This window comes from Macaca fascicularis, chromosome 8, assembly GCF_037993035.2.
Source record: "Macaca fascicularis isolate 582-1 chromosome 8, T2T-MFA8v1.1".
Classification (NCBI taxonomy): Eukaryota; Metazoa; Chordata; class Mammalia; order Primates; family Cercopithecidae; genus Macaca; species Macaca fascicularis.
Window position 1 is genome coordinate 134,265,629 of NC_088382.1, and position 27,267 is coordinate 134,292,895.

Genomic DNA, 27,267 nt, shown 5'->3' on the forward strand with positions numbered 1-27,267 from the left:
GTATACACCATCTGCTGGCGAGGCAACTCTACCCCAGAAGCAGCCAAGTCTTGGCTCTGAGAGAGAAGGCCAGTTAAGGCACTCCCCCCGACCCCACACACAAAAACTGCAGCTTTGAGAACTGTTGTGAAAGAGGCTTAAATGTTCCAGCTGCAAGTGTAGCTATGTGCCTTCTTTAAATGCATCTAGTCCCTTTTATTTCATGATGAACAGACTCCCAGGCACTGCTGCAAGACAGGAAGGCCACACATCCATTTTCATGAGCAAACCCTCATCCACAACACTGTTTTCATCCCACAAATCCAGACATCAGGATTGTATCCATGCAGTGTCCCCACTGCCTCTCTCCCTCACCTCTCAGTTGGCTCCAGGGTCAAATTTTCTGTAGGCTGTGACTTTAGTTTAAGCATAATGAACACCTACTATATGCAGCAGTAAACTGTGCAGAGTCTGGCGAAGACTGAAAGGGAGGCTACAGATCAAACCCAAATAGAACTCTAGGGCCAGGTCTTTTAACCACGGCACTATGTTGAAAAGGATGGTCACAATGAGGATAAGTGAAAGGACAAGACCAAGTCACCACCACAGTGAATACGAAGGGCTATGGGACAGGAAGTTGCAGGTATGCAGGTCTTCCAGGAGTGGCATTATTTCTCACCACATTGAGCCATTCTAGTGTTTTGCCAGTTCTTTTCTTAGGAACATTCTACACACAAAGCACTGGCCTGGGCCAGCCCACCACCAGCTTTTCTGCCAGGACGCTTAAGCTAAAAAATGATCCTATAAGTCAGGCATGGTTGTACGCACCTGTCAGCTCAGCTACTCGGGAGGCTGAGGCAGGAGGATAGCTTGAGCCCAGGAGTTCAAGACCAGCCTGGGTAATCTAGAGAGACCCATGCTTCAAAATAAAAATTAAAAAACCAAACATGATCCTATAGTCAAAGTAGGTCTGGTCAAAAGGATTCTGAGAAACATTAAATCCAGAAATTAGCAATCTTATCCACTGGGCTGGAGGGAGGGCAGAGTGTGGGATGAGGATCTAGTGAGGTTCCATTCAACAAGGTGGTTTATGGGGAGGCACTCAACCTGCCCTTGGGAGGAGATAATGAGGTACGCCCCGTCACGGGAGTAGGGTGGTTAGAAATGATTATGGTGCAGTGAGGACAGATCAGCAGGCCTCTACAAGTTCTGTCTGGGACTCTGGGTTCCAGGTTTCTTCCCATGGGCATCACTCCAGCCTCTACTGCAACAGACAAGAGGAAAAGGCAACAAGCATCACGTCTCCATAGTGACGGTCACACAGTCTGATACATGCTGCCCCAGCACGAGGAAAGGTCTCCCAAGGCAGGTCCTGGTCACTGCAGCTGGTGAGTCAGCAGCCTGCACCCAGCCCCCGCCCAGCCTGCACACAGGGGTTGGACATGAACCTGTCACGCAACATTGCTTCATTCCTCGAGTCCTGTGCACATCCCTATTTTACCAGGCAGCAGCTGTGTGGTTCACACCGAAGTGTGCACCGAAAAAACCTTCCAAGGCTGCCACCAGGGTCTCAAAAGAGAAAGTAAGGCTGTGCTTATCCTCCCCTGGAACCTGGTACCTTTGGCCTCTGACCCTGGTGTCTCCCATGGCCCTCTGAGCTATCTAAAAATCTGGAATCATCTTACAGTACTTAAAAACCTAGTTCAATTAAGTTATGAAGTCGGTACTCAAAAGATGAGGGCTGGCTATCAGTGAGAACCTGGGGCATCATCGTTACATTAGCTCACACTGACTGAGCGCCACTTCATGCATTAGCCATTCAACATTCCACCTTCTCCACAACCCTCAAGGAAGGCATCTGTGTCCTATAAAGGAGGGGACCAAGGCTCACGTAGGTTAAGTTGCTGATCCATGGTCACAAAGGGAAGATATGCTGAGGACAGGATTCAAACTAAGGCCATCAGATTTCAAATCCCTTGTTCTCAACTCTTCCTCCAGAGCACTGGGCCACAGCCAAGGAGACAGAGACAATATAAGACCAGGAAAGTAGAGGAGGGTGTCACGAAGAATTCATGGAGCAGACATGATGGCATCAGAGACTAGGCAGCCCTGGGAGATGGCCGGGGGTGGCGGAGGGTCCCCCAGAGATCACTGAAGGAGTAATGTAAGAAGAGGAAGCTCAGGTAGGAGGGTGAAAGGCCTTAGAGGTCAGCCTGAGCTTCCACAGGCCATAGGGAGTCCGGGAGAGAAACAGAGGGAGACAGCGTGAACTGCGCTTTAGAAAGAAAACTGTGGCATTGCTATTCCCCATAAAAACTCTCACAGAGAGAAAACTAGCAGTGACTGGTCATGGTGGCTCACACCTGTAATCCCAACACTTTGGGAGGCCGAGGTGGGCAGATTACTCGAGGTCAGGAGTTAGAGACCAGCCTGGCCAACAAGGTGAAACCCCATCTCTACTACAAATACAAAAATTCGCCAGGCATGGTGGCATGTGCCTGTAATCCCAGCTACTCAGATGGCTGAGGCAGGAGAATCGCTTGAACCCGGGAGGTGGAGGTTGCAGTGAGCTGAGATCGTGCCGTTGCACTCCAGCCTGGGCGACAGAGGGAGACCCTGCCTCAAAAACAACAACAACAACAACAACAACAAACTAGCAGAGATGAAAAGTACAGAGCAGGTCACTAATACAAACAGAAACCAAAAGTTTGCTGAGAGAGGGTGCTTCCCGTCCCAGGCTGTGAGTCTGAGCTCCAAGACATCAGCCGTGTCATCTTGTCATCCAACTCCCAGGTTGTACTCCCCAGGACACGGCACCAATTATCCCTTCCAATTAAACCACCGCCCCAGGATGCTAAATCCAGTGATATGAACCGGCAGCAGGATGCCTGCCCAGCCTGGGGCTGGCATTTATGATCCTTATTAGCAGGAAGGTTCTATCTCCTGCTCCCCATGGCTCAGCTGTAGAACCTGGAGCTCCCACCAGCCCCCACGGCAGGTGCTCTGGGAAGGGGCAGGAAGAAAACGATGGCAGGACTTGGAGAAGCCAGGATACCAAAGTCAACAGTTCCAACTCCATTGGGGAACTTTCCCCATTGATGACAGCAATTTCCCTAACATCTAATTATAGGCATTTTGTCAGCTAAATAATAACTTTCATGGATTAAGTGCCTACAGTGAGCCAGAAACTGCAGTAAGTACTTTGTATAATTTCATCTAATCCTTGCAACAACCCTCTGAGGCAATTCTTTCATTGCCCATCCTCATTTTAAAGATGGGGAAACTGAGGCTAGGAGAAACCTGCCATAGGTGGGTAGACCTAGGACTCAAAGGTGCCAGGTGGTGTCTAGCTCCAAAGTCTGCACTTCTTCCATTACACCACAGCAGACCCTGAAAGTAACACACACGGATTTTACATGATCCCAAACTATCTTCAGGGAGCTTTTATTTCCCAAGAGGGTCCTTGGGGCAGGAGGGAAATGCGCTAATCATGAGAGCTCACAAGTGCTGGGCACTCACCAGCCAGGCCTAGGTCTAAGCTCTGTGTACACAATCATTCATTCATTTTCATTCTTTCCAAAGCCCTGTGCATAAGCACTATCATTACCCCCATTTTATAGATAAGAAAACTAAGGCTCGAATAAAGGAGGTTAAGCTACTTAAAGTTACACAGCTAAGAAATTCTGGAGCTGGGTGGCCGGGCGCGGTGGCTCATGCCTGTAATCCCAGCACTTTGGGAGGCCGAGGCGGGCAGATCACGAGGTCAGGAGATCGAGACCATCCTGGTTAACATGGTGAAACCCAGTCTCTACTAAAAAAAACACAAAAAATTAGCCGGGTGTGGTGGTGGGCACCTGTAATCCCAGCTACTCGGGAGGCTGAGGCAGGAGAATGGCGTTAACCTGGAGGCGGAGCTTACAGTGAGCCGAGATCACACCACTGCGCTCCAGCCTGGGAGACTGAGCGAGACTCCGTCTCAAAAAAAAAAGAAAAAGAAAGAAAGAAATTCTGGAGCTGGATACTTAGCTCTAGGGGTACCTAACTCTGAAGCCCAAGGTTTGACTCCTCCCTAAAACAGACCCGAAACATGAGTTCCCACATCCTGGTTGGTGAGACAGCCAAGTGCCTCCAATGTTAAGTGGCCTCCTATCCTGCTGGAGGTTGGACAGGTATTGTTTCCATGGTAACACACAGAGGCCACAGCCTGCCTGAGGCGAGGGGTCTCTCTCCCAGACGCCATACCACAAGGCCGCCCCCCTCCATCTGGGAAGAACCAGGGGCCTTTCCAAAGTGAATCATCCAAATAATTAATCTTTATCATTTTAACTGTCATCTTTTAAAAACATATTACACACACCGTGTGTTCTGAAACAGAACTACTGCCCGGTGGCTGTTGACTCATCACCCTTTAAAGAATTGAGTCGCTGAGGACAGATGTGGCAAGGCCAAGCCAACTGCGTCAGCCCTGCTTGCTTAATCCTGTCTGAGGCTTCCTTGAAATACTTCATCTGTTCCATGGAATATAATTCATCTTTAAAATTGCTTAAAACTTTTAGACCAAAGGCATTTACATTTAATAAAATGACCAGGGAGAGTAAACTTCCCTCCACCTGCCCTGGAAGAGGTCACCTTCAGAAGTGACCTATTTCCTCCCTGAGCCCAAAGAGGTTGTGGACCCTAAAAGGCCCCAGTCTAAGCCCACCCCATGCCCCTGGGCTGAATGGGGGCCACCACATCTTTTGGCAAGCCACCCATCAACAGAGTCAACAACAGGCAAGCAGCCTGGGCTACCTGAGCTGGGAGGAAAGGTGGGGCCAGCCACACGGGAGGAAAGGTGGGTGTGGGGTGGGAGCAGGAGCAGAGGGGAGGACCTGAAAGAGGAGGTGGAGAAAGGCTGGGAGAAAGAAGAGGATGAAAATGGCCACTTGTGACTCAGGGGGCCCATGGGCCAGCAGCAAGATCGTGGAGCCCCAACACTGCCTGACCCACTGCATCGCCGCCCACATTTTTAACAAGGCTCCAGGCTATTCGCAGGCGCTGGACAGTCTGAGAAGCACTGGTCTACAGCACAGGCTTTGGAGTCAGAACCATCTGGGTACCAGCCCCAGCCACACTACTCACTTTCTATGTGACCTACATTGAGCTACGTAGCCCCAACCCGCCTCCACTGTCTCGCTGGTAGAGCAGTACCTGCGTACAAGGTGGTTTCAAGAGGAAATTAAAATAATGCAAATAAAGCACTTTAGCACAAAATGTGACACACACGAAAAAATGGGCAGCTGGCTCTGCTATCAACACATAAAGCTTAGAACCCAAGTTACCAGATTCTGCCTCTCATTACTTCTCATCATTATGGAAACCTTTGGAGGCCTTTGGCCATGGTGTTCTAGAACCTGCTTGGTATATTGCAACGCTGTGCCACCTACCAGCATGTTCTTTTTTTTTCTTTCTTTTTTTTTTTTCCAGCATGTTCTTAAATAAACATGTTAAGGCAGCATCATCACTGAGATAAAAAGTTACCAGCTACACCTGGAGCCAAAGATACACGTGTATAAGACAGGGAAAATAAGGAGGACTGGGAGCACTTGGACATTTCACTGGCCTGCAGCCCGAGGCTTCACCCTTGAGCCTGAAACACACATGCGGCACAGAGGTCAAAGGCAGAGAGTAAGGAATAAGCAGCTTTGAGAAGGCGGGGCAGGGGACAGGCCAAGTCTCCTGGACTGGGATTCCAGGCACGCTGCCACAGCTGGGTGCTCCCGAGGACAGCACAGACAAAGGTCACTACCTTGACCCACCAATCTTCCTAATGACACAAAATGCCCTTTACTTCCAGAGCCAGCAAACACAGCAACCTGATTTCACAAGATGTGAGCCCTTCTGGACCCTAAAGAGCACGTCCACATGCTAGGAAAAGGCAAGCTCTACACAACAGTCCCAATACCACTGCACAGCTCAGACCCCGTCCTGGCCTGCAGGCCACTGCCTCCTCAGGACTCTTCTTTTCCTCCATGCTCCCAGGCTTTGCTGGTGACCTCACCATGCAACCAGGCCTTAACTCCTGGTCAATGCCTCCCTGCCCCTCATCTCATCCTGAGTCTGAGCATCTCTGGCACTAAAATTTCTCTGACCCCCACCACAGTCCACTCACTTCACTCCCAAAGCCACCATTCAGGTTCTGACTATGAAAGCCCTCGGGCCTGCCAGCTTCTGTCTCTCCAACTCAAACCACTTTCAGCACCACTGCTTAGCCAACCTCCTACAGCGGGTCTGATCCCATTGTGCCTTGGGTGGCTCTCCACTGCTTACAGAATCACACCCACGGCCCTCCAAAGGCAGGGGCAGCAAAGCTCAGGTTTCCCCCATTGCCTGTCCACTCACTCTGCTCTTCCACTGCAGCTACTAGAATAACAGATCTGAGCTTTGGGCCTGCTGCTGCTGATGGTGGTTGTGTCATTTGGTTTTTAACAGAAAGCAAAGAGAAAGAGGAGAAAAGTTAAGGAGCATCCGGGTGCAGTGGCTCATTCCTATAAGCCCAACACTTTGGGAGGCCGAGGCAGGAGAATCACCTGAGCCCAGCAGTTTGAGACCAGCCTGGACAACACAGCAAGACTCCATCCCTGCAAAAACGTTAAAAAAATTAGACAGGTGTGGTGGTGCATGCCTGCAGTCCCAGCTACTTGGGAGGCTGAGGCAGGAGGATCCCTTGAGCTTAGGAGTTCCAGGTTGCAGTGAACTATGACCATACCCACTGCACTCTAGCCTAGGAAGCAGAGTGAGACTATCTCAAGAAAAAAAAAAAAAAAAGGTAAGGAACAAGTTTCTCAATCCTGCCTTTTATTAACACATATATACCATACAAAAGGTCACCAAAAAATAAGATGGGGCTGGGCGTGGTGGCTCACACCTGTAATTCCAGTGCTTTGGGAGGCCAAAGCAGGAGAAATACTTGAGGCCAGGAGTTTGAGACCAGCCTGGGCAATATAGTAAGACCCCATCTCTACAAGAAATTACAATTTAAAAATTAAAAAAAAAAATTTAAAGATGGATTTTGCTGTAACCTGGAAATTTCTCCAGCCAAAGGGTTGTTGTCATCTCAGGCATCAAAGCCCTCAATCATTGTCTTGTTGGTAAAAACCTTTTGGGAACTCATCTTTAAGAACAGCATTCGGGGCCGGGCGCGGTGGCTCAAGCCTGTAATCCCAGCACTTTGGGAGGCCAAGACGGGCGGATCACGAGGTCAGGAGATCGAGACCATCCTGGCTAACACGGTGAAACCCCGTCTCTACTAAAAAATACAAAAAACTAGCCGGGCAAAGTGGCGGGTGCCTGTAGTCCCAGCTACTTGGGAGGCTGAGGCAGGAGAATGGCGTGAACCCGAGAGGAGGAACTTGCAGTGAGCTGAGATCCAGCCACTGCACTCCAGCCTGGGTGACAGAGCAAGACTCCGTCTCAAAAAAAAAAAAAAAAAAAAAAAAAAAAAAAAAAAAAAAAAAAAAAAAAGAACAGCATTCGGAATCAGGTTTTGTTTTTTTTTGTTTTTGTTTTGTTTTTTTGAGACGGAGTCTTGCTCTGTTGCCCAGGCTGGAGTGCGGTTGCATGATCTCAGCTCACTGCAACCTCTGCCTCCTGAGTTCAAGCGATTCTCCTGCCTCAGCCTCCCAAGTAGCTGGGACTACAGGTGTATGCTACTGCATCCGGCTAATTTTTGTATTTTTGATAGAGATGGGGTTTTGCCATGTTAACCACGCTGGTCTTGAACTCCTGACCTCAGGTGATCTACCCGCCTTGGCCTCCCAAAGTGCTGGGATTACAGGCATGAGCCACCACACCCGGCCTCAATCCTGCCTTTCATTAACCCATACATATCATACCTAAGGTCGGTAAAAAATAAGATGGTGCTGAGCATGGGAGCTCACACCTACAATTCCAGTGTTTTGGGAGGCCAAAGCAGGAGGAATACTTGAGGCCAGGAGTTCAAGACCAGCCTGGACAACACAGTGAGACCCCATCTATATAAGAAATTAAAATTATAAAATTTAAAATAATTTAAAGATGGATTTTGGCACAACCTGGAAATTTCTCCAGCCAAAGGGTTGTTGTCATTTTAGGCATCAAAGGCGTCAATAATTCTATGATTGGTCCAGACCTCTTGGGAACTCATCTTTAAGAACAGCATTCGGAATTAGATTTCTAAGTGATTCAATAAAAGGAGTCCTTGTCCTTCACAAACTCTCCTGATCACATACAGTGTTGAACGGCTTTGTCACTCGCCTTGGTCTTAGGACTTGGCTCTGACTCTTATTCCTAAAAGGAAAAATTAAGTCCACTCTGAGTAGGTGAAAACGTATCATAGGCCAGGCATGGTGGCTTAAACTTGTAATCCCCACACCTTGTGAGGCCGAGGCAGATGGGACACCTGAGGTCAGGAGTTCAAGACCAGCCTGGCCAGCATGGTGAAACCCATCACTACTAAAAATACAAAGTTATCTGGGTGTGGTGGCACGCACCTATAATCCCAGTTGGGGAGGAGAATCACTTGAACCCAGGAGGTGGAGGTTGCAGTGAGCTGAGATCACACCACTGCACATTCCAGCCTGGGTGACAGAATGAGATCTGGTGTCAAAAACAAAACAAAACTCTATGATATTCAATGCCTTTTAAAATAATGTTTGTTGATCCTAATATTGCCTACATTTCTGACGGTGGTTCTAGAAGTGCTTTCCCAAAAGGTCTGAGTAACGGCCACACTGAGAATAGGTAGAATTAGCCTCTAAAGGCAATTCATACAATTATTTCTCTCACACTTCAAGACATGGTCTGGTTCAAAATTTATGTACCAAAGTACACATTCATCAAAATGTCAAACAACAATGACCCACTCAAGGTGGCTTCCTTTGAGACCAGTAAGAAGGATAAAATATAGACCAGTCCTTATTTTTTTTTTTATTTTTTTTTTTTTTGAGACAGGGTCTCACTCTATTGCCCCGGCTGGAGGGCAGTGATGCAATCATAGCTCTCACTGCAGCCACAACCTCCTGGGCTCGCTCAAGAAATCCTCCCACCTGAACCTCGCAAGTAGCTGGGACTACAGGTGCACACCATCATGCCTAGCTAGGTTTTTTTTTTTTTTTTTGGTAGTTTTTCTGTAGAAATGACATTTCACCACATTGCTCAGGCCGGTCTCAAACTCCTCCCACTCAAGTGATCCTCCTGCCTCGGCCTTTCAAAGTGCTGGGATTATGGGCATGAGCTGCCCAGCCAACAAGTCATTATTTAAATGAGAGATATAAAAAGTCCCAATTTCCCCTATGTCTCCACATGCTTTTCTTCTTCATCCTCTCAAACCACACTGCATAAATATTTGTAAAAATGATTCGATCTTGGTCTGTCACCAAGGATACACTCCTCACCTAAGCGGTTATGACAACGGGGAAATACTCATCTCATTTTTGTGATGGGCTGACTATAGTCAGAAACCTTCTGGTTTCCTTGATCTAAATTTTTTTTCCCTCTTGTAGCTTCAAAAAAAAAAAAAAAATGCTAGCAAATGCACAGTCCATGCCCTTGGTATTCAAAGTGCGCTCCCTGAATCAGCAGCAGCGCAATCACCTGGGAGCGTGACAGAAACGCAGTGTCCTGGGGACCCATCTGTGCTGGACTTGCTGAATCAGAACCTATATTCGACAGGATCCCAAGCAACTTCCATGCACATCGGAGTTTGGGAAGTGCCATTCTATGCTGTGAGTTTAAAAGACAGCAAATGATTTTTTAGAAAATTACTAGTCTTAATGCACTTTTCATTTTGTACAAAACAATGAACTGTCCTCTGATTCTCTGTTCTTATTTACAAAAAGAAATGACCATCTATTCTCCCCAGGTTTTTGTAAGAGTTAATGCTGAATGCCTAGCTCAAAGGCTGGAACATTAAAGCTGCTCAAACTTCCATTTATTTACCCTCCAAACATCACTTCCTTCCTCTAGCTCTTTCTTCCTATAAGTAAAGTTCTTTCTTGCTTTTAGGGTTTAAAAAGGTAAGAGAAGGTAAAGGAATAGCATTTCAGAGAAAAGGAGGGAAGCAACAAATACAGAGAACAGAGTCAAATGACAGAGAAAACTCTAGATCACCTTAGAGAATAAACTCTTAAAGTCAGTAGGCTGTACATAGAGAAGCTCTGGTTTGGTCATCCTTCAGGTAGCAGGTGCAACAGTTAGTTGTAGAAACACGGATGTGGTTATCTAATTCTGAGAAGACTCAGGACTTCTTCACTACAAAGCTCAGCAGAGAAATCTATGTCAACAGAGATATCTGTAATGCTTGACATATCCCAGGCAAATGCCGGAACACCTCTGTTCCTGTAAGATCTCCCATGCCTCCCCACCCAGAGCACAGAAGGTCCTTATCACTGTCCAGTCTATTCTAATCAGCAGCTTTCAGGTTATCTTCCATCTGCCACGCTAAGTTGCTTGAGGCTAAGGACAGTAGCTTAATCATCTTTATACTGTCCATAGCACTGCAAGATCTAGTAGACAACGGGAGCTCAATCACTGGTTGTGTGAGTGTCCTGAGCTGTTATTCTCTCTGATGCAATTGCCCTATTTCTAGATGGAATCAACTATATTTTATGGCTCCCGGGTTCCCAATTTTATTGGATTGCTATCTTGCCTTCCATCTAGTTGCTAAACAAAACAACGAGAAAGGCTACCTGCCTCAATATTCTCATCTAGGCCAAACAAATTGCCCTGTTACATACACCAAGCACCTGAACAGGTCTTTAAGGAAGGCCTTGAACACTCAGCTGTCTAACATTAAAAGACACTAAGGCAGGAAAGACAATACATTCATTCGCACTGGAGGGTGGAGGGTGCAGGGTGCATTCAACAGGCTCCCTAGGCTAGGAGTGCAGAGTCCAAAGAGCAGAGCTCTGCCTCAGATATGTGTTCCTGTGCTGGAACCTCAGCTACTGTCTTTCACTTTCTTCTTTGAGACGGAGTCTCCCTCTGTCGCCCAGGCTGGAGTGCAGTGGCACAATCTCCGCTCACTGCAACCTGTCTCCTGGGTTCAAGCGATTCTCCTGCCTCGGCCTCTGGAGTAGCTCGGACTACACGTGTGCGCCACCACGCTCAGCTCATTTTTTGTATTTTTAGTCGAGATGGGGTTTCACCATGTTGGCCAGGCTGGCCTCGAACTAATGACCTCAAGTGATCTGCCTGCCTCCGCCTCCCAAAGTGCTGGGATTACAGGCGTGAGTCACCGTGCCCCGCCAAAGTTTGGTGGCCTATCTTTCTCTATTTTCTAAATATGTTTGAGCCTCTAAATACTAGGAAAATGAAACAGGGGTCATTAACTGAGGGTGCTTACCTCCAAAACATTTTCCAAAAGGCAGATAACATAACATGATCATTCTGACAACTGTGACAAATGTGGGTTTATTTGCCTGACTGCCTCTGTGTCCATTTATCTATGATCACTGAGGCCTCATGCTCCTGCTCAGGAAACACACCCAGCTGTCCACTTAGAGCCACAGCTGACCAAGAGTCTCAAAGTCTTCCTTGGCAATCAGAAAGTTCCTGAATACCCATCACCACTGGAGAGGGTGTCCTTGAAAGGTAACCACTTTACATTCGGCACAAGGACTTCTTGGCCCCATCGGGACCTTGCACGATGGCCTTAGATCCTCTGCAGAGGAACCAACAGTCAGCATTTGCTGCGGGCAAGGAGCCAATAGCAACTGACTCTGCTGATATTATCCTCTCCCCGGTCTTACTTATTAAATTCAGAAGTGTTCAACTCTGAACTAAGAGGGGATTTTCCTCTGGCATCCATAAAGATAGCTATGGAAGGAATTAATTTTCAATCTTTTGCTGTGCGCCCTGTATCTTACATGTTCCCTTATTTAACAGCACGATCACCCAGGGAGTTGGACATTTACCCTAAAAGACAAGGAAACACAGCCCTGCCTGAGACCACAAAGGAAGCACCTGGCCCCAGAACTGTCAGATCCTGAAGCATCCATGTTGGTTCATGCTTTTCTAGAGCCATCCTACTCCCTCAATATGAAGAGTTCAAATAAGACGGCTAGATTTTAGAGTGAACTTATTTATTCATTCAACCCTATTCAGTGAAAGGGACCAGGAAAATGGAGTGGTAACTAGAGAGGGAGACAGGGTCAGCGGAGGTTTGGGATGGTGACATAAAAGTGATGCACCCTCATGGCCAATCGAGAGCGAGGAATATACAGGAGAGAAACCTGAGCAGCCCGGGGTGGAGGCTGCGGCCCCAGAAGGCCCTTCTCCCACAGGAAAGGGAAAGCCAGAGCCACGGATCTGACGTGGGCGGGCTGGTGGTAGGCTGGGTATCTGGCATTGGGAAGATGGGCGCTGAACACTTGCAGAAAGCAGGAGGGAGGGGGTTAGATCACTTGCAAAACCTTGGCCTTGGCCTTGGCCCAGCTGCTGTTTCACGCTGGGGCCTACAGGAAACAGGTGGTCACCTCCTCCGTTCACACCCTAGAAGGGATGGAATTTATGTGTCACATTTGGGTCTCAGATTCTCCCCCCAAAGCAGCACGCTTCCGATGGGTGTCTAAGTGAGGGGGTAATCTTCTCCCACAAGCTAAACAGCTGCTTTTCGTGGTTATATTTTGGATGTATACACTTGCCCATTCATTCATTCCGTGCAAACGTTTACTGAGCCCAGGTGTAAATGTTGCTATGGGAACATGAAAATAAATCAGGCTGAACTTGCCCTCAAAGAACATATCCTCTTATAGAAGACTTACACACAAGTTAGATAAATTAAGGAGGCCAAGCAGGGTTTGGCAGTTTAGGGGGGAGTAGATTAATTCCAGCTGGGAGCAGCGTAGTACTTCCCAAACCGTAATGTACAGAAGAATCACATTAGACATTTCCCCTGTGGGGTCTCTTTCTCCCCATAAAATTCTGTTATTCCTGGATCTTTTTAGAGCAGAAGACAATGACTTTGCTGATGGTGTAGTCCTACGAGTTGGAGAATGTGGCCTTTAACAATAAATCTAACAAAGACGTTAACAAAGATGTAACACACCCTATCATAGAGATCCAAGGAAATTTCAAATTTCACAACTACAAAAGGCTTAAAGTCAGGAAACTGCAGTTCAATTGTTAAGCATCTCTCTCTTCAACCCACGAAGCTAAGAAGGTACACATCAGTATCTGTGATCAAATCCACTATCCCAAACCGGGCCCATCTTAGAGTTTAGTAATATTGCTAAGTGGCGCTTCAAAGGAAGCCCACATCATCCAAAAATAAGCTGGGAATGAGGAGAGTCCCAGCTGAAACAGGAAGGGGATCACACACAGACATTCCATTTCCAAATTTCCTTCCCCGGCGGAGATCCGTGCCCTTCGGTACAGTGTCAGGAAACGGGAGGCTCTGTGATGGGATAAGCAGACACCTGCTCTCCCCACATTCTTGGAGCTACTCAGTTCTCCCTGGAGAACAGAAATGGGCCACAGAGCTCATTACCACCGTTCAAGCGTGAAGCTGAAATATCTCCCATTTAATAACCTAGGGGTCTTCAGAGTAACACCCATCACAGACGCATTTCCCACCACTTTGTCCAGGATGCAGGAGGGTGACAAGGGCCCTGAGGCCACAAAAGAATGAGGAGCAGAGGAGGAGGCTTTTCTTAATCACTAGGAATTATCACTATCATGTTACAAGCAAACTAATATCATTTTGGAAATCCAGAACAATCCCCATGAGGTAAAGAATTTTAACTAAGTGGGCGGGCCAGTTTGAATTCATCAAAAGGCTGAACTGGCAAGCATTTACTACACATTGTCACAACAAAAAAGTAATTTTATTTTTCAAATGCAAATATAGCAAGGGGCTAAATTAAAAAGGTGTTGGCGGCCTGGCCCAGGTGGTGGTTCACGCCCGTAATCCCAGCACATTGGGAGGCTGAGGCAGGCAGATCACTTGAGGTCAGGAGTTCCAGACCAGCCTGGCCAACATGGTGAAACCCCATCTCTACTAAAAATACAAAAATTAGCCGAGCTTTGGTGGCACACACCTGTAGTCTGAGTTACTCGGGAGGCTGAGGCAGGAGAATCTCTTGAACCCGGGAGGCAGAGACTACAGTGAGTTGAGATCACACCACTGCACTCTAGCCTGGACGACAGAGCAAGAATCCATCTCAAAAAAAAAAAACTGTTGCCTTAATGAAGATGTAAAATTATTACAACAAAACAAAAATGTAAGTGGTTCCTGTAAAGTGCTGTAAGAACATATTCTATTAAATACACTATTATATCTTTCTGATAGTATTACCTTGCTCAGATTTCTTTTTTTTTTTTTTTTTTTTTTTTCTGAGACAGGGTCTCGTTCTGTTGCTCAGGCTGGAGTGCAATGGTGTTATCTTGGCTCACTCCAACCTCCACCTCCTGTGTATAAGTGATTCTCATGCCTCAGCCTCCGGAGCAGCTGGGATTACAGGCTGTGCCGCTATGCCCAGCTAATTTTTTGTATTTTTAGTAGAGATAGGGTTTTGCCATGTTGCCCAGGCTGGTTTTGAACTCCTGACCTCAGGTGATCTGCCTGCTTCGACCTCCCAAAGTGCTGGGATTACAGGCGTGAGCCACTGTGCTCAGCCCCAGATTTCTTTTCTATGTAGTGTTATGACTAACTAAATGTTCATCACCTGGAAAGCCTAACCTTTTTATTCAATTTTCTTGCCCCAATAGCTAATAATCACAATAGTGAATAAGGTAAACATTATAAGTAGGCAGAACAATATAAACAGTTTGGGACATTCGGCTGACATTTAATAAGCACCTACTATGTGAAAGGTGCTTTCATCCAGACTATAGGCATTTATTCCCTGGATCCTCCCCAGTTGCAGTGCTGGACAGCTGTCCATCTCATTTTACAGAGGAGGAAACCAAATGGCTGGCCTCCCCTAGGCCTCACAGCTGGCAGGTGGGTCAAACTGGGATACAAACCCAGCCTTCTTGATTCCCCACCCTCTGTTATTTCACTGAGCCAAGGCTGAGAAACACAATCACTCTGGTTCTATAGAAGAGTTGCCTTCTCTGACGTGATGGCTGTTGGATTATTTTTAAAAGTCGAGGTAGGAAAGGACTCAAAAATTATACACACACACCTTAAATAATTTACTGGAACAGAAAACATTCATTCTTCAATCTTGTGAAGGGCCAAGGGCTTCTCTTTAGAGCGGGGATCTGCTGACTGGAGTTTTGTGGTCTTTCTGGCAACAACCACACCCCATCCGCACACCCCGCAATGTCAGACTTCAGGTTCCTTCAAGCAGAGTTTCACTACTTACAAAGGGGAAAGTCCTTCTAGATTTTTTTTTTTTTTTTTTTTGAGACAGAGTCTCACTCTGTTTCCCAGGCTGGAGTGCAGTGGCGCAATCTAGGCTCACTGCAGTCTCAACCTCCCAGATTCAAGCTATTCTCCTGCCTCAGCCTCCCGAGTAGATGGGACTACAGGCACCCGCCGCCACGCCCAGCTAATTTTTGTATTTTTAGTAGAGACAGGTTTTCACCATGTTGGCCAGGATGGTCTCAATCTCTTGACCTCGTGATCCACCCACCTGGGCCTCCCAAAGTGCTGAGATTACAGGCATAAGCCACCACGCCCACCCCCAATCCTTCTAGATTTTAACTACACCATCCCCTCTTTATTTATACTGATTGTCTCAACCACACCTAAAACAACAGGAATTTCTTTATAAGTTTGTTTTGCAACTCTTTCCAAAACACATAACTTAGTTTTCAAAAAAACAAGTTCTCTTTTCACGCTAATATCTCATCTGTGTATGTACTATTTTGGTTACATAATTACAAAAACAAGTACATGTGGCAAAAAAACAAGTCTGGGGGAAAACCCGCAACTGACCAGTAAGCGCAGAGCTTACTGTGCTTACTGTGTAGGGGAGGGGACACGGCACGGGACAAGGAAGACAGCAATCACAGCCCCTAGTGCCCTGATGGGTCCGACGGACCAGGGGAATGGAAGGCTGCAGTCACTCTGGCCAGCAGGCCCAGTGCAGGCTGGTTAAGAGAGCTCCCTCTGCACCCTCCACCCCGACATACCTGTGAGCACCTTAGGAAAACAGTCAACATTCCCATCAGAAAATAGCGCTGTGTTAAAGAATAAAAGGATTGAGACACCATAAAGATGGGTTCAAATAACCACAAATCTTTTCTAGTCCCAGGGTCTCCCTGAGCCTCAATTCCTTTGTTTGAAACACACAGTTAAAACAAGGTTCCTTGTGCAGTTGCTGCAAGAATTAAATAAGAACCTACGGAAAGTGCCCAGCCCAGGCCTTGGAACATAGAAATTACTCAATAAATGGGCTCTCTGCCTGATTCATCATGGTACCTCTCTCCCACGGTGCCTAGCAACATGCTGTGAAGTAAGAAGCTCTGATGGCTGGACAGAAAGATGGACAGATGGTCTGGTGTCAGAACTGTAAAAATCCTTCAGTTTAGTACCTTGCTTGGCTCAACTGGCCCCCCTAAAACGAATCAAGTATCTGTAGCTGGAGTCAGAGTGTTCCCCACCTGAAGATAAACAAATTCTAATTTTACCAATAAGAATGGTGAGACCAGAGTAGGAATAAAAGGAAGAGACAAACAGAAGAGAATTTAAAAAGTATCAGACCCAGATGTTAAACGAAAAACTGGCTCACTGGCAGATAAATATTTTTTCCCCTCTTCCTGCCAATTGTGGTTATTAAGAATGAGGACACATTAGGATAAATGTGTTTTTTTTTTTTCAAGGCATGGGGAAATTTATAGACAGCAAATCCAGTGAAAAGATAAATCATTTACCCTTAGTTTTCAATAAATAGAAAGTCTCAAAAAGTTAAAAGGAAAACAGTTCCAGAATAACCACCATATGGTTTTGGTTTCAAGTACTTAGCATTTCATAACGGGCACAGTTCACTGGAAAGATATTTACACTCTGAAAAGAGGCAGGTGCAGAGTACATGCTTTCAATTGTGGATGTGATAGGAATGGAAAGTAGGCAGAAAGGGAAGGCTTTTTTTAATTTAACGAATCAATCAGCAGATAAAGCTTTCACTCACTGTAAATTTTCTGTTTACAAAAGCTCCACATGCTAAGATGACACACCCAAGACTAGGGAGGGGACCCTACACTCTGGAAAGAAAAACATCTCCATTTTCAAAGGAAGGAGCCCAAAGTCAGCCTACTACCCTTTGAAGTTTCAGTTAGCTCCCATCGTCCTGCCAATCACCCACCTTAAGTCTAAGGAGGCTTTAAAACTATTCGATCTCTAGGCATCTCCTCAGCTAGTAACATATTTACAGTGATCCACCCAAGGTGGAAATATGAGTCTTTAAGATAGTCCCATGTTTCTTCCGGTTTTTTTTGTTTTTTTTTTTTTTTTTTTGGAGATGAGTTTCACTCTTGTTGCCCAGGCTGGAGCACAATGGCGTGATCTTGGCTCACTGCGACCTCTGCCTCCTGGGTTCAAGCGATTCTCCTGGCTTAGACTCCCAAGTAGCTGAGATTGCAGGTGCATGCCACCACGCCTAGCTAATTTTTGTATTTTCAGTAGAGACGGGGTTTCAGCATACTGATCAGTCTGGTCTCGAACTCCTGACCTCAGGTGATCTGCCCTCCTCAGCCTCCCAAAGTGCTGGGATTACAGGCATGAGCCACCGCGCCCGGCTCTTCTGGGTGCTTAAACACGATGTTAAGCCTCAGTTTTCTCATCTGTGAAACAGGGGCAATGAAACCTACTTCCGCCAGCTGTTGTGAGAACTAACAATAAGACTTAGCACATACAATAAGTCCTCAATCCACGGTAGCTGCTATTCTTCTTCTTCTCTGTATAATTAAGGGGGGAAACTAAGTATCTTTGATCGATAAAATTTGGCAGAGAGAAAAAAATTGGTAACCCCTAGTGTTAATAAGACTTCCAAAGAAGCATTTGGCAATACAACAGAAGCCTACAAATGCTTATGGCCCTCACTCAGCCATCACACATGAGGACTCCATCCTACGGAAATAAGATATGCAAAAAGATGCACAGGAATGCCTTCCGCGGCATCATTTAGAATACTGGAACTCTGCAAACAAAAAGATAACCAACAGTTGGCCGGGCGCAGTGGCTCACGCCTATAATCTCAGCACTCTGGGAGACCGAGACGGGCGGATCACGAGGTCAAGAGATCGAGACCATCCTGGCTAACACGGTGAAACCCCGTCTCTACTAAAAATACAAAAAAAATTAGCCAGGCATGGTGGTGGGCGCCTGTAGTCCCAGTTACTCGGGAGGCTGAGGCAGCAGGAGAATGGGGTGAGCCCGGGAGGCAGAGCTTGCAGTAAGCCGAGATCGCGCCACTGCACTCCAACCTGGGCGACAGAGCGAGACTCCAACTCCAAAAAAAAAAAAAACAGTGGGGGAAATGGCCAGATAAACAGTTGTGTGTTCATAGGAGTTGTTTCTGCAGCCATGGAAAAATGATTACAATATGATCATTTAAAAACAAAAATCTGGCCGGGCGCGATGGCTCATGCCTATAATCCCAGCACTTTGGAAGGCCAAGGCAGGCGGATCATCTGAGGTCAGGAGTTCGAAACCAGCCTGATCAACATGAAGAAATCCCATCTCTACCAAAAATTTAAAAATTAGCCAGGCATGGTGGTGCATGCCTGTAGTCCCAGCTACTCGGGAGGCTGTGGCAGGAGAATCACTTGAACCTAGGAGGCAGAGGATGCGGTGAGCCAAGATCGTGCCACTGCACTCCAGTCTGGGCAAAAAGAGCAAAACTCCGTCTCAAAAAAACCACGAAAATCTGTACTCAAAACTTTGGGATATCATGTTATAAATATATTTAAAATAGTATGTACCCATTGTGTCTAAATATTAGGAGAAGTACAACAAAATACTACATTAAGTATTTCCAAATGGCAAAATTACAGGTAACTTTTATACGTTGTCAGAGAATTGTTTGTGTTTTGAAATTCTGTGCAAATAATTTATTTAAAGTCAGGAAAAAGTTATTAAAAAGTTTGTGGGTGTGGGTATGTATCTGTGATGGAGAAGGACAAAGCACACTAAAGAGAAACCCAGAAGCCAACTGGAAGCACGCCATTAATTGCTGATGCTTGAGTACAGAAAGAAGAGAAAGAATATGATTCCCTTCAGGCCCACGGTTTGAGTTACATTAAGCCTGTGGTCATTTCCTTTAAGACCTGGGCACATCGGCATTGCTCATTTTCATGTACTATTATTTGCGCCAAAAGAAAAAAAAGAAAGCCTCCCAAACCTCAAACCACATTTAAATGCACGAGCAGCAAATGATTCTGTCGCATTTTGGTTTCCTTGGCAACCTTATCTGTGTCTTCTTTGATCTCAACCACAGATGAAAAAGTCTTGGTTCTCCAAAGTCCCTGAGATCAATTGCCAGCTAGGCAGTAGCAGATCATGGTAGAATGCTCATTCTCTAAGAAAGAATTTCTAATTAATGAGTTTCTTCACACCAAGCTCATTCCACGACGGATTTTAGAGAACAGATTCTTGATGCATTCACCATTTGAGTTCTGAGCTGTCTGATTTTCATATTACCACAATTTAATTTTAGCATCACATAAACATAATTAATCTTTTTCACGAAGTGAAAGAAACAAGGAAATTACATTTAAGCCTCCAATTTTGCTAAATAGTACTGGTGTCTAAATATTTACCTGCTCTCTCCAACGCAGGTGCCTTGAGCAAGACCTTGTCACCAATTTTTTTTTTAAAAAATACAATTTTCAATGTGTAGAAGAAAATACAAGGCTCCAATGAATGCAGGGTGGCTGGTCCCATCTTCACGATCACTATCAATGGCAAAAATCTTAGGATAAACTGAAATTATTCTTCCACAAGAACCCAACGGACGCTGATCTGAGAACAGCTATGCCAGTGTGTTTCCACAAGCTTAAAGCACACCAGTTTACCAAGCTTTTCTCTCTTTTGTTTTGTTCTTTGAACTACTTTCCCCAAATCTCATTTTCTCAGTTGACGCTCAGCATGATTTTCAATTTTAAGCTCCAACCTTTGATGTAAGCTCTTTATCATGAGTATCCAGAAAGCAGGAAGGATCATAAGCATCTTACTATTTTGAGTACTCTAAGCTCTTCGTGAAAGTATTTGCCCATGTTCCCAAACAGACAAAACCCTCGCCCAGCTTCCTCGGCTTAAGTGGTGACAGCAACAATGTTTGCTCTTTCAGGGCAAGAAGATCTCTCACCCGATTTCAAAGAAACTATGATATCTTCCTTCAGAAGCTGCTCATGCAAATGAATTCTAGTTGTTCCTGCCGTAGTTCTCCCCTCCTCTCCACTGTGAATGTCTGTTTAGAAAAAAGTATGTAAAACAAAAGACACTTTTAAAACACTTAATGGACAGTGAGGGTTTTAAAAAACTGTATTCAACTCATTTTTTAAAGGCAGTCCTGGGCCACGCTGAAACCTCAACTTGTCTAGGCTCCTTCGGGAAACCAGGATTCAAATTCCTTTGTGTTTTCTTCTGTCCATCCCACTAGAATATTATCAATGCTGGGATTATAAACGGGATTAAAAGCCTTAGTCTTTTATCTCAATGGCTGTGCCAGCTTATCTTTAGCCTGTTACATATGGAACACTTCATAATGGGGAGAACATGTAATAGTGAATATAACTGCCATCAGCATTTAATGGTAAATAAATGACCATAGAGTCATTTATTCATTTTAAAAAATCTAAAAATATTTTCCTGGGTCACAAGGAATAATTGAGTCTTGGGGCCTCTCAAATTACCTTTAGATAAGGCATCTCTTACACTTCTACCGACTTTTCAAAGCAAGTTACATCCATAGTTTCATAATTTAGACAGCTTGTAAGAAATGCAATAGCAAGATCCCTAGAAACTTAAAACTATTACTGAGAAGACAGAAGAATTTGGATGTGATGAAAACAGCATTTCTCAAGTGCTTTAAAAGACAAAATACCTGTGAGTTTTAAACCATTCACAGAGAGAACAGAGCCATTAGAAAGCTATTGCTTAATATCTTGAAGGAAAATTTGCATCACCTATTTTTCACTAAATAAACATGTTGTATAACCTGCAGCTAAAAGCTATTTTCCTCATGGTTAAAAAAAAAAAATCGGCACCATTACATATCTCTCCTTCTCTCTCTCTCTCTCTCGACAGAGTCTTCCTCTCTCACCCACGCTGGAGTACAGTGGCTCCACCATGGCCCACTGCAGCTCAAACTCTGGCCTCAAGTGGTCCTCCCACCTCAGCCTCCAGAGTAGCAGGGACTACAGGCACGTGCCACCACACCCAGCTAATTTTTAAATTTTCCTTTTGTAGAGTTGGGGTCTCACTATGTTGACTAGGCTGCTTTCAAACTCCTGGGCTCAAGTGATCCTCCCGCCTCAGCTTCCCAAAGTTCTGGGATTACAAGCATGAGCCACCACGCAGCCATTCCTCTTTAAATAGAAGGAATTTACCTACATTTTCAAGAACTACTTCAAAGTACATTTTCATACTATTTATGCCTTATGTATAGGCTAAGTAATTCATGTTTGGATATATCTAGATTTAGAGTTTTTTATGAAATATGATTCTTTTGGGTGGAATTTGTTAGATATCAAAGTTTCTTTTTTCCCCTCAGTTTTATTAAGGGTATAACTAAGAAATTAAAGTTATTATATGTTAACAGTATACTTATTATGTTTTGATACATGTATATGTTGTAAAATGACTAAGATATTTTTTGTGGTGAGAACATTTAAGATCTGATCTCTTAGAGATTTTCAAGTCTTCTTATTAACCATAGTCACCATGCTATACAACAGATCTCCACAACTTCTTCATCCTAACCAAAACTTTGTACCTTTTAGCCAACAACAGTGTTTATCCTCAATAAAGCATGTTCTAATATAAAAAAAAAAAAAGATGTGTGGTGTGTTGAAATATTACTATCTCTTCTATCATGTTTTAGCTCATTTCAAAATAATTAAATCTTTTCTCACTTCTTCAATGGTTACAGCTAATCAGCTATAAAAATAAGCAAGGCATTTCAAGTTCTTTGAAATACCTGAATGACTATATAGACGTATCTTTGATAACAGGACATAGAATCAAGGTCTAAGTCATGTGCATTAAAATCCAGAACTCTCTAAAATCAGAGGCTGAACAAGAGCTTCTGGAGCCACCTACAGGTCCCTATGGGCTGTGTGATCCAACTCATCACCAATGGTGGGGTCACGTCCTGAGAGAACTCAATCTTAAAAACAAATGTCTCCAACCAACCTAGTATCTCAAGAGTAGCAGGGGGAATACAGTTTACCAGCAGGCCTAAAGCAGATTTAGCCACTACAGCCTCTGCAATCCTATTTACAGTGGGCATGGACCATCAGCTTCTTTATTAATGTCTGAAATCAAGAGGTGACAAGACTCACCCCATCCCAGCATTTCAAAGCCTTTTTCTAACAGAGGAAAAAACTGGGGCAAAAGAATACCAAGGAGCTATTGGAGTTGCTCCAAAGATTATGAGTTGATATTCAGAAGCAGATGAGTGATCCGGTGAAAGGGTTTGTTGTTACTATCACCTAGTGTTTTGTTTTGTTTTGTTTTTTTGAGACGGAGTCTCGCTCTGTCGCCCAAGCTGGAGTGCAGCAGCGTGATCTCTGCTCACTGCAAGCTCCGCCTCCCGGGTTCACGCCATTCTCCCGCCTCAGCCTCCCCAGTAGCTGGGATTACGAACAACCGCCACCACGCCGGCTAATTTTTTGTATTTTTAGTAGAGACGGGGTTTCACCGTGTGAGCCAGGATGGTCTTGATCTCCTGACCTCGTGATCCACCTGCCTCGGCCTCCCAAAGTGCTGGGATTACAGGCGTGAGCCACTGCGCCAGCCTTTTTGAGTATTTCAACACAACAACAATGAATTCTTTAGAATGGACTCTTTGGGTGCAGTTGAACTGCAGCTCTTCTGTTATGAAAGTTTTGGGTGGGGTACAAAATAAGCAGTTGCTTAAGAAAACCTGACATCCTCCAAGCAGCACCACATCAACAATGAATTCCATCTCACTGGAAGCTCACTTTGCGCTCCCTCCCCCAACTCCTCAGGCCCACAAAGCAGCCCATCACAGCTCCTGAGTAGGGAGACAAAGCCAGCATTTGTAAAACGGAGCCCCATTTCCCAGAGATACATTACCTTGGAAAGGCGTGGGGTCTCCACACCAAAGTTGGTGGGAAGCACAGTGACTCCAAGAAAGTCCAGCAGTTTCCCTACTCTCTCATCTCAGGCTCAGGATTATAGGAAGCATCTTCATCCCAAATAGCAGCCAACCCCAGATCCTGACCAGGTGGTGTTCCAAGGAAAGGTAGGTGAGAAAATGTGAGAATCCAAGGACATGGGGACGGCTGTGAGACGGACACCACAAGGCCATCAGTACGCCATGATGAAAACGCCATTTTTATCCAATGCCCTTGGGCCCATGTCTGCACTCATCAAATACTATGGGGTCCACCCTGGGCTACCCTCAAGGAGCTTCTACCACATCCAGCCTCTATGAGACATCCTCCAAGTAGGAATGTATCCAGATTAATCTTCTCCAAAACAGAGAGTTTCCCTTTCTCTCTGTTGTAGGCAACCTGCCATCCTTCATAAACTTTCCCAAAATCATAGTATTAATAATAACCATTTCCATTTAGACCAAACCCTAAATCAGGAGCTGACAAACTATAGCAGCGGGCTAAATCTGGCCCACTGCCTGTTTCTGTAAGTAAAGTTCTATTGAAACACAGCCAGGACCATCTGTTTATCTATTATCTAGGGCTGCTTTTGCTCTACAATGGGAGTGTTGAGTAGTTGTGAGAGACACGGTGGTCTGCAAAGCCTAAAATATTTATTGTGTGGCCTTTCACAGTAAAAGTTTTCCCTAAATGGTACAAAGCATGGAAACCTCTAAGGAGAGGTGTCCATCATTATCAGCAGGAAGCAACCCTTCCCTGAACAAACCCCCAGCACGGAGCGGCGATGGAGTTGGGGGCGCTGAGATGGGAGCTGTGCTTCCTGACCATCTTTTGTGACAATCGCACGACCCTGGCAAGCCTTGGCACCTCTGGCTATACAATTCAGGCATCAATACCTACTTCACAAGGCTGTCTTGAGGGTCAGACAAGACAGAGTACACAAAAAGCTCCCGGCACAGGCAAATTACTACTCCTCAAGGTGCTCCATTAATGGTAATGACCCTACTGACCACTATTACTCAAGAAAGCAGGACTAATGTGAATCCCTGTAATACTCATCTCCACTCATTAAGGCTCCTACTGCCATGACCTCAAAAAGATCATAGGCTCAGCACGACAACCAAAAGAAAGGACACAAGGCTCTCTCTGTGTTGAGTCATAGAAAGGCACAAGGTCAGGACTTAATGTTCTTGTGCTTGGGGAGAAACACCGAGCTGTTTCAGGTTGGAATCTTTCAATTACCAAACTGACGGCAGCCTCCTAGATATGGAAGAGACCAAGACAGATCATTGTCATCCAGGGTCTGTCTCTGAACATTATGTCTTTCATCCTTTTAACAGACAGCAATTGCTACAGGGTATCCCCAGACAGTGGCCAAACTACACACAGGCCAGCAGAAGCACTGAAGAGCCTCTTTTTTCTTTTTTTCCTCGAGATGGAGTCTTGCTCTGCCACCCAGGCTGGAGTGCAGTGGCGCAATTTCAGCTCACTGCAACCTCCACCTCACAGATTCAAGCAATTCTCCTGCCTCAGCCTCCCAAGTACCTGGGATTACAAGTATGCACCACCATGCCCAGCTAATTTTTGTATTTTTAGTAGAGATGGGGTTTCACCATGTCGGCCAGACTGGTCTTGAATTCCTGACCTCGTGATCCACTCACCTTGGCCTCCCAAAGTGCTGGTGAGAGACAGGACTGGCTGGAATTTCCCAGGCTAAGAATCCCTAAGCCTAGCTAGGAAGGTGACTGCATCCCTTTAAACACCGGGCTTGCAACTTAGCCCACACCTGACCAATCAGAGAGCTCACTAAAATGCTAATTAGGCAAACCCGGAGGTAAGGAAATAGCCAATCATCTATTGCCTGAGAGCACAGCAGGGCGGACAAGGTTCAGGATATAAACCCAGGCATTCGAGTTGGCTAGGGCAACCCCCTTTGGGTCCCCTCCCCTTATGTGGGAGCTCTGTCTTCACTCTATCTCTATTAAATCTTGCAACTGCACTCTTCTGGTCCGTGTTTTGTTACAGCTGGAGCTGAGCTTTGGCTTGCCGTCCACCGCTGCTGTTTGCCGCCATCGTAGACCCACCGCTGACTTCCATCCCTCCGGATCCAGCAGGGTGTCCACTGTGCTCCTGATCCAGCGAGGCGCCCACTGCCACCCCCGATCGGGCTAAAGGCTTGTCACTGTTCCTGCATGGCTAAGTGCCTGGGTTCGTCCTAATCGAGCTGAACACTAGTCACTGGGTTCCATGGTTCTCTTCCATGACCCACAGCTTCTAATAGAGCTATAACACTCACCACATGGCCCAAGATTCCATTCCTTGGAATCCATGAGGCCAAGAACCCCAGGTCAGAGAACACAAGGCTTGCCACCATCTTGGAAGTGGCCTGCCACCATCTTGCGAGCTCTGGGAGCAAGGATCCCCCTAACACTGGGATTACAGGCATGAGTCACCACGCCCAGCCAAAGAGCTTATGTTTTAAAGGGCTGTGAAACCATACTTCTGTTGCTTCAACTGACTTGACACCCACACATGCTAGGTGTGACTCCAGTCAGAACACACAGCATGGACAAGAATGCAATGATCAGTATATGGTGCAAGGCAGGGACCTGACACAACCAAATCCTGAGAACGTGCTAAGACAGAGAAGCAGCGTTTCCTTGCCCTTCTCTCCGGTCCTCCCATTTTTACCCCATCCTCCCTGATATTTGCAAACAGAAGCCATGCATAGCCTTTGATCAACCCAGCCTTCTCCCATGCATGAACATCACATTTTCCTGCATTAATGCAACTGATCCTAACAAACAAATCTCTGCAGGTGCGCAGGGCAGGGTTTGGGTGCTGGTTTTTTACAGTTGGGGAAACTGAAGCTGAGAATGATAGTATGGCTTGGCAAGCAAGGATCAGAGCCATCTGACTTATCCACTGCTCCCGAGCCATCCTCAGGGCCCAGTAAGTACTTGGTAGTGAACACAAATGCTCGATTAACAATGGTGTATGGCCCGGATTCAGATTTCACCTCCTCCACCTGGTAGCTGTTGACCTTGAGGACTTCAGTTTACCTCTCTGTGCCCAAGCTCACTGATCTGTGAAATGGAAATAATAAACTATCTCATAAAGTTGTGAGACCTAAATAACTTAATATACTTAAAGAGCTTAGAACAGTGTGCTTGGCACAAAGCAAGTGTTCATTAAATGTTGATTTCCATCACTTGCTGAATCAAATCGACCTGACTTCGGGCCACTTTTTGTCTTCTCGTGTGCACTGCCATTCTTTAAAACATGCATTACAGCAATTTAAAAAATTATGACCTAAGAAAGGCCACCTCCTAAGATTTCAGTATTAAAGCCCCATGCAACAATGACATTTTTCAAAAAGACATCTGGTTTCAGCTGATAACATACCACAAAGTAAGCTGATAGCACCAGGCAGTCACGTGTGGCAGTTCAAAACAAGAACCTGAGCGCGACATGCCCGCATGAAGAGCATGCTTTGACATACACAGCACACATAGCACAAACATATAAATTATATTTTACTGCTCTACCTACCTATGGCTACCAAATACAGTCCACATGGCCTTTTTTTTTGGTGGTGGGGGATGGGCATAGATCACCACAGTTAGAAACATGTTACATTCAAAACCATTTCCCTAGTTTAGCCCTCTAAATAAAGGCTGGGGACAATTCCCGACTGCAGAAGGGCCCTTCCCCGAAACCACAGACCAGATAAAGAGCTATGTGAAAGCATTTGCAAGAAAAGCAGTTATTTCGGTTTTCCTGGGACGTAAGTCTCCACCCAGTCACACAGTACCAGCCATGGAGAAAAAGACAAGACCCTCCCTGAAGAACTTGCTAATTCATCTGAGCGGCTCAGAAACAGGAAAATTCACTGAGCCTGGGTTATCCTGATCCCCAGACTCGAGGACCCAGTGACATCCTGTTTTTGCTGGGTTCTCGCTTTCATATCTCATAGTTGCCAGGTGTGCCCTCCTAGAAGAAGGCTTTTGGGTCCTC

General features: G+C 45.7%; 1 protein-coding gene across 7 annotated transcripts in view; it reads right to left on the bottom strand.

Moving 5' to 3' along the window:
- The window catches only part of MTSS1 (MTSS I-BAR domain containing 1), a 184,192-nt gene that overhangs the window by 75,367 nt on the left and 81,558 nt on the right, over positions 1–27,267 (bottom strand). Inside the window, exon 1 of one of the 7 annotated variants that reach the window (XM_073999405.1) lies at positions 19,708–20,021. The exons of the other annotated variants lie outside the window; for them this stretch is intronic. Coding sequence (XP_073855506.1) covers positions 19,708–19,831 — 124 coding nt within the window. The 5' untranslated portion in view covers positions 19,832–20,021. Of the gene's footprint in view, positions 1–19,707; positions 20,022–27,267 lie in introns of those variants that run through there. 7 annotated transcript variants of the gene reach the window in all.